This window comes from Mesoplodon mirus (genome assembly GCF_964341445.2).
Source record: "Mesoplodon mirus genome assembly, chromosome: 19".
NCBI lineage: Eukaryota > Metazoa > Chordata > Mammalia > Artiodactyla > Ziphiidae > Mesoplodon > Mesoplodon mirus.
In genome coordinates this window covers 31,274,366-31,286,503 of record NC_138995.1, presented here as the reverse complement: position 1 = coordinate 31,286,503, position 12,138 = coordinate 31,274,366, and the positions used below count along the sequence as shown (strand labels likewise).

The 12,138-nt window shown below is 35.5% G+C and overlaps 1 protein-coding gene across 16 annotated transcripts in view; it reads left to right on the top strand.

Moving 5' to 3' along the window:
• CHD9 (chromodomain helicase DNA binding protein 9) overlaps positions 1 to 12,138 on the top strand; it is a 247,063-nt gene that overhangs the window by 211,772 nt on the left and 23,153 nt on the right. For all 16 annotated transcript variants that reach the window (XM_082607931.1, XM_082607928.1, XM_082607932.1 and 13 more), the window contains 6 exons: positions 243 to 360; positions 1,009 to 1,066; positions 4,691 to 4,733; positions 5,871 to 6,090; positions 8,752 to 8,954; positions 10,943 to 11,848. In XM_082607931.1, coding sequence (XP_082464057.1) covers positions 243 to 360; positions 1,009 to 1,066; positions 4,691 to 4,733; positions 5,871 to 6,090; positions 8,752 to 8,954; positions 10,943 to 11,848 — 1,548 coding nt within the window. The remainder of the gene's footprint in view (positions 1 to 242; positions 361 to 1,008; positions 1,067 to 4,690; positions 4,734 to 5,870; positions 6,091 to 8,751; positions 8,955 to 10,942; positions 11,849 to 12,138) is intronic.

The following is a 12,138-nucleotide window of genomic DNA, read 5'->3' as shown; positions in this document are numbered from 1 at the left end:
TGTGGTCAGTTTTTCCTCTTTTCCTTTTAACTGATATATTTAATCTAGATTTTTAAATATACATATTGCCAGACCATGTAATGTTTGTGATAATTTCTAGAAAACATGTTTAACCTATATCATTTTAATATATGGTCCCTTCAGTGCAGAAATATCACTCATCATAAATATGAGGAAAGCTTACATTTATATATTTTTCTTCTTTTTATCCTTTTTACTTTCATAATTGGTCATCCCTCTAGGTTATGAAAAATATAACACTATCCGAGCAGACCCGGCATTATGCTTCTTGGAAAGAGTGGGAAAACCTGATGAGAAAGCAGTTGCTGCAGAACAGAGGGCGAACGATTACATGGATGGGTACGTGGATTTCAGTGTCATGCATTCTCCGTATAGCTCTATCAACATCAGCATATTCTATGTCGGTGATGTTTCTCTTTAAATAATGTAGTAGTACAAGAATTGGAGTTTACAATTCAAAAGAGCTACTGATACTCTAATAAGTTAGCACTTGTCCAACAGAGTGCAGTGAAGGAAGAGACTGGACCTTCCCCACACCCATTCTTCTGATGAGTCCTTCATTTTTCCATTCTTAATGGTCATGGCAAATAAGAGTATAAAATTTTAGGGACCTAAGAGGGAAGAAGAAAGCTAAGCATATTACAACTGAAGAGAAATATATGATGTTGTTCATTATACCTATTATGAGGCCTTTATTATCTTTCTTTTCTTACCAAAAGAGAAAAGTAAGAGACTGTGTTAAGGTTAATACCACATTTATAAGTGAACTTGGGAGTAAGAGTAAATTAGAACTAGCTTTCTTCTGACTTGCCATGTAAATAGCCTTCACGCTATTAGGCTTGGGCTCCTCTGGCTGAAGAACAGAGGCTTCAGTCAGACCATTAAAACATACGAAGAAGTCCTTCCAACAGTACCCCATTTGTTTGTCCTGCCACGAGAAATTTGAAGTTCAGTACAATAATTATAGCATTTGTTGGTATTTAACAGGGACGTGGAAGATCCAGAATACAAACCTGCCCCAGCTATCTTTAAAGATGATATAGAGGTATGCTTTGGATCATGATTTTAAATCCTCAAATCTAGTTATCCATGTTTTCTTTTGCTTGCTATTTCTTTTGTATGTTTTTCCTTCATATATTTTCATTATGCATCATTTCTTAGAACATTAGCTAAGTTAGTGACCAACTTAGGTTGCCAGACATCACAAATAACCATTCAGAATCAGCTTGATCTCCTCTTCTAGACAAGCTGGAGGCTGGTTTGGACATATGGATGAAATGGGGATTCCCAACATGCTACACTGCTAGGAACCAAAGAAACACAGTGTTCAGGGGCAAAATCTCAAAGCAGAATAAGAGCTAGATACTAAAAGTACACAGCAACAGATAAAGCAATCTGAAGTAGAGGGTGGAGCCAGAGGAATTCTGAGCTGCTAAAGCATAGTTCTAAGTGTTCTGTTTATAGAAAGTCAAAAGGAAGAAAAAGAGTTGGTTGAAAGTACAGAATATAATCTGTTGGGTTGGGAAAATGATGTTAAAAGAGGAGAAGAATTTCTATAATATTTGTGAGAATATAGTAAAGACTAGACAATGCTATGGCTGTCAGGTAGGGTTTGTTGGTCTTGGTTGCCAAGGGAATTGGATATTGATGCGTATATGAGGAAGAAAGATGAGGCTTAGGCCAGTGTGTAGCAATGAGAATGAAACCCAGTAAAGTCAGAACCCTTAAAGGGTAGCACTTTCTGCCAGACAGCACAGGGAAACAAGTAAATTTATCTCAGCATGGTTTCTGGGTAGGGAGAAAATTGTTTCCCCTGAGAATTCATAGCCATAGGCCTGCCTTCTCTTGAGTTTATGGTTTGATTTCTTTTACTTAATCTGCATGGTCCAGGAACTCTCAAGGCAAAAATGTAATATAAAAAGAGATCCCAAGCTGGTAATACCCTTGAGGTACTTGGTAAAAACAAACAAAGAAAAAGAACAGTTAGAAGAAACGACTTCAGTCTAGATTACACTTGAGTCTTGAAGATAAAGCCCTCCATAAAATGAGGTCAAAGTCCAAAAATTTTTAATTTATGAGGAGCAATTTACCATGAGTGAATGTTAGCAATATAACAAAACAAGATTAAATCTTTAAGAATTTCTGTTAATATATCTCCTGAAATAGAAAATAAATAAAATTTTAAATGATTAAAGACATTAAAGAAAGAACTAGGAAAAAAAGACAAGATAAGATTTTAAATGACGATGGACATATGAAAGAGAATTATATGTAACTTTAGAGGTGGAAAATACTGTCGTTGAAATTTAAAACTCAACAAATAAGTTAAACATCCTGCTGGAGAAGCAGATTAGACACAGCTCATGAGAGAAGAAATTATTTAGAAAATAGAGGAAGTTATCCATAATGTAGCGTGATGAATCAGTTTGAGCCAATCAGGAGAGAAAAACCACATAGTAACTTGAACAGGGAAAGTTTAATGTAAAGAGTTATTGACTATAATAGGGGGGTTGAAATACTGAGAGATTGACTATAAAGAAGTGACAAGAACTCGAAAGAATATAGGAATAGCCACTATTCCTAAGGCTGAGATACAGCACCCGAGGAAGGGTCCTGTCCCCACCAGGGCTGAGGTTCTGACCTTTTGGGGAGGGTATGACCACAGCTCACTAGATGGAAGAAAAGTTGTTGTGCTGCCATAACTGAGCAACTTGCTGGAAATCCACCCTCTAGGGTTGCCAAGCTTTTCTTGGGGAAGTGTCTCACCAGAGGCATTCCACTACAAAACCACCCAGGGGGAGGTCGCTCAGGAGAAGCTGCTGGACAAGAGGTGCTAAAGAAACTGCCTGAACTGCAAGAGCTGGGCCCTGAGGAAGCTGCATGTGTTGTAGGAGCTGAGCAGTGGAGGAGCTCACAGCAACCAGGAAGTAAAATGCCTTTCTTCTCCAGCTCCCACTACTGACAAAGCTTAATATCACATTGGCTGGCTAAGAAAAAATAAAGAGCCTAGATCCGTTTTTTTTTTTTTTCTCTTAGAGCTGGCAAAAGGTATGAGAGGCAGTAAATTTAGAGCTGAGAGGCAACAAACCAAAAACCACTACAATGGAGTATATAAAAAAACTTTTTAGATACGAAGAGTATATATAGCATGATAATGTCTGGTGTATGTCTAATAGGCGTTCCAGGGGGACAGACTAGAGAGCATAAGGGAGAAGCCCTATTTTAAGAGTTACCAGCTGAGAATTCTTCAGACTTGATGAAATACATGAATCCTTAGATTCAAGAAGTAAAGTGAATCTTGCAGGGATAAGTGAAACTACATCCACTTCAAGAAACATCCTGGTGCAAGTACAGATACACCAACCAAAGAGAAGATGTTTTTAAAAACAACCAGAGGAAAAAGACCCACCTACAAAGGAATGATGATAATTCTAACTTTGGGCTTTCTAAAACAAAAGTAGAAACTAGTAGTCATTGGAATAAAAACTTAGTAAGCTCCTTGACATAGGTCTTGGTGATGAGTTTTTTGAATCTGACACCAAAAACAAAAACACAAAAGCAAAAATAAACAAGTGCGACTACATCAAACTAAAGAGCTGCACAGCAAAGGAAATCATCAACAAAAGAAAAAGTCAACCTACTCAATATGAGAAAATATTTGCAAATCATACATCTGATAAGGGGCTAATATCCAAAATAAGAACTCATACAACTCAATAGCAAAAAAACCCAAACGATCTGATTAAAATATAGGCAGAAGATGTGAATAGACATTTTTTAAAAGAAGACATATAGATGGCCAACAGGTACATGAAAAGTCTCTACATCATTAATCATCAGGGAAATGCCAATCAAAACAACAGTGAGATATCACCTCACACCAGTTAGAATGACTATTATCAAAAAGACTAGAAATAACAAGTATTGGCTAGGATGTGGAGAAAGTGAACCTTGTACATTGTTGGTGGGAATGTAAATTGGTGCAGCCGCTGTGGAAAACAGTATGGAGGTTCCTCAAAAAATTAAAAATAGAACTGTCATATGACCCAGCAATCACACTTACGGGTATTTATCCCCAAAAAATGAAAACACTAATTTGAAAAGATATATGCAGCCCGATCACATGTGGTTTGAAGTTTTATTTACAGTAGCCAAGATGTGGAAACAACCTAGGTGTACATCAGTAGACAAATGGATAAAGAGATAGTGATATATAGATATATAGATATATAGATATATATATGTATACATACACATGTATATTCATATATGTGTGTGTGTGTGTATACACAATGGAATATTATTCAGTCTTTAAAAAGAATGAAATCTTGCCATTTGCAACAACATGGATGGACCTTGAGAGCACTGTACTAAGTAAAGTCAGAGAAAGACAAATACTGTGTGATGTCTCTTATATGTGGAATCTAAAAAAAAATTTTTTTTAACTAAGTTGATAGATAAAGAGAACAGATTGTGGTTGCCAGAGGCTTGAGGTTAGAGGCAGGATGGAAATGGGTGAAATGTTTTTGGTTTGGGTTTTTTTAGTTTAAATAAATTGAATTTTTAAAATTCTATTGCAAAAGAAAGTATTCTATTATAAAGAAAATCGATTCTCTTATTATATCTTCACCCAGTTACCCTGTGACAAATTTCTGTTTTCTTTTAAAAGGATGATGTTTCCTCACCAGGAGATCTTGTTATAGCAGATGGAGGTAAATAGCATTTATTTCTTTACTTAGTATTATTGTAAATTAACATTCCCATGATACCATGAGATCAGTAAACTAATACACTTCTATATGTCTCAAATGTATGTGAAATTTATTGAAGACAGTTGCAATCATTATAGAACATAGTTGATTGGAAATTTAACAGTATTTTTAGTTGTAAATCTTTATGCAGTGACTCACTGAATTTTTATAGAATAGGAGCTTTGATGATTTTTTGGCTTGATTATTACACTAGTATGTGACATTTCACCATTAAACACACCATAAGTGTTAATTTAATAATCCGTTTCTTATTTGTTCATACACACATTGAGAAACATTCTTTTATCACTCAGTTTCTACAGGCTTTTCTGTACACGGTCTTGCTTCTACTTCCTTCTGATATCAAGATAGAAACCTACTGTCGCTAGAGTACATTCATTCCCAGCTGGTACCCAAGGGGAATAGTGCCTCATCTTCCTGTAATTCAATTAGGAATAAAGGAGTAGTTTTTCCTTAGCATGAATGATTACCACTTGATTATGGTATATATGATTATATTACACTGTAGAAATATAGAGTTAGATCTTGCACTTTCATTAGGTGAATGAAAACTTAAAAGTTACAGCATTGTCATATTGAATTTTTTAAAATATATGTTCCTCCCTGATGACTTTTTACGTGTTTCATTCTAATTAAATTGAGATAAACTTGATACAGAAAGCTTTAATTTGAAGAGTTTATAGTGTTCAACTTCTCAATGGATTTCAGTTGGACTTTTAATTTATTTAAGTTAAGGCATTGAGTATTTGCCTTCCAGTAAGATATGTTAGACCTGGAAATGCAAGAGTTGTATTTTCTGTGCAAATGAAGTTCTCTTTAAATATATAACATTGTAGTTCTTTATTCCACTGTGACCTACTCTTTGAGCTTGCTCTTGAAGTTTGTTGTAATTTTTAGAGCTATAGTTAAAACTTTTTTGAGAGATTTGTTTTGTTTTTGTTTTTCACATAATCAGATTGAAAGAAAAAATTTTAAGTGGGGAAATTTTGCTGCTTTTTGTGAGCTTCATGACAGTATCTGTTTAGTTTTTGGTTTTTAGTTTTTTTTTTTAATTGACATGAGTTTCTTTAAATGTAGATGGTCAACTGATGGAGGGTGATAAAATTTATTGGCCTACTCAGTCAGCTTTAACCACACGTTTGAGGCGTCTCATCACTGCATATCAGCGTACCAATAAAAACAGACAAATCCAGCAGATACAACCTACTTTCTCAGTGCCTGCCACTGTTATGCAGCCTCTTTATGAAGAAGCCACTCTTAATCCTAAAATGGCAGCCAAGATAGAAAGACAGCAGAGGTAAGACAATAGCACTAAATTGTTAATATATAGTATCTAAATATAGTGTTCATTCTGAAGTCTGTTAGGGTATGATTATCTCACATTGTGAAAAACGTATGTAGGTAGAGAAGTTGGTCAAAGCAAAATGCTTTATGCATACATATACATGTATATAAATATATGTACACACAAATATGGTTAAACTAATACAGATTATTGCATTTTATAGTTATTAGTCCATACTTTATATTTAATCATTCTTTTGTCATGTTTATGAACAGTGAGGTATGGGGAAAAATGAAGGTGCAAATTCAAGACTCATTAAATTATCATTAAATACTCATTAAACTCATTAAATTATCAATGAAACGTATGTTTAAATTATATGAAATAAATTCCACTGTATCTTATTTTACATGATGACATTAATGAAATATAAGAATGTATGGAAGAGAAGTTCATCTATGCTTTTTACAGAGGATGAACGCTTAAAACTACTGATGTCAAAGGGGAACAAATAGTAGTAGAACTTCTTGCAAGAGGCTTGTTAGGAAGACAGGTAAACTTCTCTCATTCCAAAAGCTTTAACTTCTTAAAAAGGATAGAATACATGGAAAAGAATAAGAAAGTTTAGCAATAACCTGGCCTCCTTATTAAACTTGGATCTTTGGATTTTTTTCTGAATGATAAATCATTGTTCCTTTGTTTCATTTGCAGCACATTCATTGTAACCAGAATTTAGTCTGACACTTAAGATTTTAGCTATCCTAGACATAATCTTCAAATACTACTACCTATGTAAATTTACTGTTTCAGTTATCTATCGTTGCATAACAACCCGCCCCAAAACACAGTGACGTAAAACAACGTCAGTTTTTTGTTTGTCACTATTCTGTGGGTTGACCAGGTGGTTCTTCTGCTTCCCATGGTGTTGGCTGGAGTGAGGCGAGGGCTGGAAGGTCCATAATGGCCTCACTCACATGGTTGGCAGTTGGTGCTGACTGCCAGCTGGGAGCTCAGATTCTAAGAGGGAGCATTCCAAGTGGCAAAGGCAGAAGCTGCAGATTTCTTAAGACCCAGCCTCTGCAGTTACATAGTGTCACTTCTGCCACCTACTGTTGGTCAGAAAGATCACAGGGCCAACCAGGATTTAAGGGAAAGGGAAATAGGTTGCATCTCTCAAAGCGAACTGTGGCAAAGACTTTATGACCATCTTTAATCTACCGCATACATTTTCCCTCGCTCTGGCAGATCTGGATAATCTTCCTAAAGTACTAGTTTTATCATGATATTCAGTGGCTCTTTATTTAGTATAGGGATAAAATCTAACTGCTTAATTAATTCGAGTCTCTTCAATTTAGACCTCAGCATGCATTACTAATTTTATCCTCTCCTATTCCCTCTGCCTGAATGCCCCACTTAGTCTTGACTCAGTACCCTACTTAAGTTGTTCCAATCACCCAGAATACCCTTCTTCCTACTTTTTAGTCCATACCTCGCCCTACTACTCCTTCAGAGTTCAACACATGTTCTATCTCCTCTATTAGTTTTTTTCTCAACCAGACTAGCTCATAGTATTCTCTCTGCTTTCTGCACTCATATAGCACTTATCTAAATAAAACTACTCATTTTCAAAATAATAAAAGATACTGTAATGACATTCATCTTTTCCTTTCCATGTCTTACCTTTCTAACTTGTAAATTCTTTGAAGGTAGGTGTCATTTTTTGTGTCCTATGTAATCCTTGAATTGATCCTTTCTTTTCCATTCCTACTTTATCACTCAGGTACAAGGTTCATATGACTTGATTGGTTGGTTTCCCAGAATGACTATTTTTACATCATCATTAATCTTCTTAATGTATCATTATGATAAAAATGGCCTGTTAATGTTTTTCAAAGGTCTTTCTCATATGCTTTTTCTCATTACATAACAAACTTGTGATTGTTAACCAGGGAAAATATTCTACTGTGTTTGGAGATCTATGGTGTGTGAGGATATTACCCTCTTAAAGTATCTTCAGGAACTTTCAACTGAATAGAGACTATTTTTAGCCAGATATTTAGAGTGTTTTATAAACTGACCCCAAGCCTATCTCCCTCTGTCCCCAATATGAGCCATCTCCTTTTCAATCTGGAATAGTCATCATCCCCTTAAAATGTAGATTACTTCCTACTTCGCTTATTCTGTGCCCTCTTTCTAGTTCCCTCCCTTAGTCTTAACCTTGTTCCATCTTAAATGCCACTTACTCTGTGATGCCTTTCTTCACTCAAGTTTGAATAGATCCTTCCATCTTCTGTGCTGTCCTAAAATTCATGGTTTCTATAATACATACAACTGTAAAATACTACCTTATACTGTAAATATGTTTGAAATGTTTTATCTTTTTCCCAAAGGGAGGGTCGTCATATCCTATACAATCTTGTATCCCATGCATATTTTTTTGCACAGTAAGTATGCAAAAAACTATTATTGTCTGAAGGAAAAGAAGCACGTTTGGATAGATGAGTCAGCTGGCATTTTAAAATCTATTTCTAAGGAAATAGCCCTGGATTTAATCCTTTAAAGTGTTAGGTACTTGAAATGGTTTAAAATTTTTATTATAGTCATTGTATTTTGCATTAATATTTATTTATTTCCGTGAGAAATGTGACTTTTTCTTTAACCTATTCAAAATAGATGGACAAGAAGAGAAGAAGCTGACTTTTATAGAGTTGTATCTACATTTGGAGTGGTGTTTGATCCTGACAGAGGCCAATTTGATTGGACAAAATTTAGAGCTATGGCTAGGCTACATAAGAAAACTGATGATAGTTTGGAGAAATATTTGTATGCATTCATGTCTATGTGTCGGAGGGTTTGTCGTCTTCCTTCCAAAGACGGTATGTATAAAATTTCTTTTTTCCTTGTTTCAGTCAAAGAAGCAAAATTAGTAAACTTCAGAAATTTCCAGCTATTTTATTTTAGTACTGTCTAATTCAGCATTTCACCAGTTTTTCTGAATTGTAAATAAACTCTGCTCAAAGATCCTTTACTCATTAATTCTACTATTGAAATGAGATCTAAAGAGAATAAAGGTACACATTTAATTTTGAGAAAATAGTGTTTTTATTAGATTTAGATTTATGATTGTGGGAGGTGGAAGATAAAGGGTAGCTTTTGGTAAACAGAACTAATGTGTATGTTTAGTCCGTCTTATAGGAACTGTGCTTAGAGGGCTTATTTATACAAGTAATTTTGCAAGAAGTGAGGCCTCCACTCAAAAGACATTTTAAAGAGTTTTAATAGGAAAAAAACACCCAGGGCCTTCAAAAAAACAAAATAAAATGAAAACAATCAGAGCTGCTAATGCTCAGCTAAGGGACTGTTCTGGGGTGAATTTAATTGTTTTTGAAGCCCATGTAGGGAGTTTCCATATATCCCTCACTCTTCCCTAATGTTAAAATCTTACATGACTATAGTTACAGTATAATTATTAGCCCAATTAGTACAATACCATTGACTAAATACCTATTCAAGTCTTACTAGTTTTTCTACTGATGTCCATCTTTGTTCCAGGAGCCCACATTGTATTTGGTGTTCTTTCTCCTTAGCCCCCTGCAGTCTCTAACAGTTCCTCAGTTTGGGGGTGGTTGTTGTTGTTGTTGTTTTCTTTAATGACCTTGATACCTTTGATCAGTTTTGCCATAAACCCCTCAGTTTGGATTTGTCTTGTGTTCCAATTGTCTTCACACAATTGGATTGAGGTTATGCCTTCTTTTGCAAGAATGCCTCAGAAATGATTTTGTGTCCTTCTTGGAATGTAATGTCAAGGGGTTCATGATGTCATTATGTCTTATTACTGATGATGTTGCCCTTGATTCTTTGGATTAGCTAGTTTGTTGCTGCATTTTTCCAGTGTAAAATTGTTATCTTCTCCCCTGTAGTTAACAGATATCTTAAGAAGATACTTTGAGACAACACAAATCCTGTTCTACTCAAACTTTCACCCATTGATTTTAGTAACCATCAGTAGATCTTGTCTGCAACAGTTTTTACTATGCAGTTCTCCTGCAAGGAAAAGCTGTTCCTTCTCCCTAGTCTGCTTAGTTATTTGTTCATATTAGTATTTTTTCATTTGGGTATTTATTTTTTATTCTGTAGGTTATAATCCAATACTATCAGAATTCATTTTGATGTTCAAATTGTTCCACATTTGGCCATTAGTAACTCCTTCAGGTGGTCTCTACATTATTTCAACAAGCCTCTATCTTTTTCTGAGGACTTCTCAACTGCCAGTATCTCTGCTCACAAAGATAAGACCTCCTCAAAAGGAACAGAGTATGGTCTGATGTTGAAACTGAACTATCTCAGGCTAGTAGTTCATACACTGTTTGACAATTATTCCCATGTTTCCATCAAATTTTAAGAAAACCTTTGTTGTCCCTGTGAGTTCACTGTAATGCCCTGAGTTACCTCGGTGCAGTTAAGGATATGTGGACTTAAGTTTGCTTATGGGGTGTTAATTTAACAGTTTTAATTTGTATTTATAAATGAATTTGAGTGCTTTTCTCTTTGATTAAAACACATAATAGTATGACATTAGCTCATAGGGAATTTATTAAAAGTAACTTCCTAGTTATATTAACACACCTCCAAAATAACTTTAATGTTTTACTTAACTTTCTATAGATCCAATGTTATATGTTACATGATTTTTAGTACTTCTTTCTAAAATTTATATTTCTCCTCATTTAAAAATGTTAAAAAGAAATTCTGGAAAGTATACAATGATACTGAGTAGAGGTGCATTTTAGAAGTTGCTTTATTTGTTTTAAATCTATAATGAAGTATCTTTGAGTGTAATATGTTTGTTTTTGTTTCAATGTAGAATTGGTGGATCCAAATATTTTTATCCAGCCAATCACAGAAGAACGTGCTTCTAGGACTTTATATCGCATTGAACTTCTAAGGAAAGTAAGGGAACAGGCCCTCCGACATCCACAGTTGTTTGAGCGCTTGAAGCTTTGCCATCCAAATCCAGACTTACCAGTCTGGTGGGAGTGTGGCCCTCATGATAGGGACTTGCTCATTGGAGCTGCTAAACACGGGGTGAGCCGAACAGACTATCACATTCTTCGTGATCCTGAACTCTCATTTATGGCAGCTCAAAGGAACTACAGTCAAAGTAAGATGGCTCATTCAAGGACTTCTACCCCACTTTTACAGCAATATCAAGTAGCACTTTCTGCTTCTCCTCTTACCTCTCTACCTAGGCTCCTAGATCCTAAAGGTATTATTCTAGAGGATGTGAAAGTTAAAAGTGAAAACCTTAAAGAGGAGCCTCAGTTTTCTGAAGAAGAATCTATGACTTCTGAGGAAACCAGGACACTAATAAAGTCTGAGCCTGTAAGTCCAAAGAATGGTGTTTTACCACAGGCTACTGGAGACCAGAAATCTGGTGGAAAAGGTGAAACAGACAGACGCATGGTTGCAGCCAGAACAGAGCCTCTAACTCCAAACCCAGCTTCTAAGAAGCAGCGAGTCCACAAAAGAGGATCAGAGTCTAGTTCTGATTCTGACTCTGATTCTGAGAGATCGTCCTGTTCTTCCAGATCATCTTCTTCCTCGTCTTCCTCTTCTTGTTCCCACTCTCGATCAGGCTCTAGCTCTTCTTCTTCCTCCTCTTGTTCTTCAGCATCATCTTCATCCTCATCCTCGTCCTCCTCTTCCTCATCATCCTCCTCATCTTCATCAGAAGAAAGTGACAGTGAAGAAGAGGAAGTCCAAAAGCGAGGTATATGCATAAAGTGCTTTTGCTCTTTTAAGACAGCATTTCACATGAAGATGAAAAGAATTGATTTGGATCACTTAAGCATATTTAAATTTTATGGGTACAGATTTTCTTAGAGGACTACTGAAAACGCAGCTAAATTCCTGGTTCTTACTCCGTATTCAATATTCACATTGCAAAATGGGTTAGTTAAGCCGGATTAGTGACTTGGCACAGTAATTTTATTACTTTGTGATTGCCTTAAATTTAGTATTACATCTTGCCTGGAACAAGTTGATCAGTGAACAAATAAA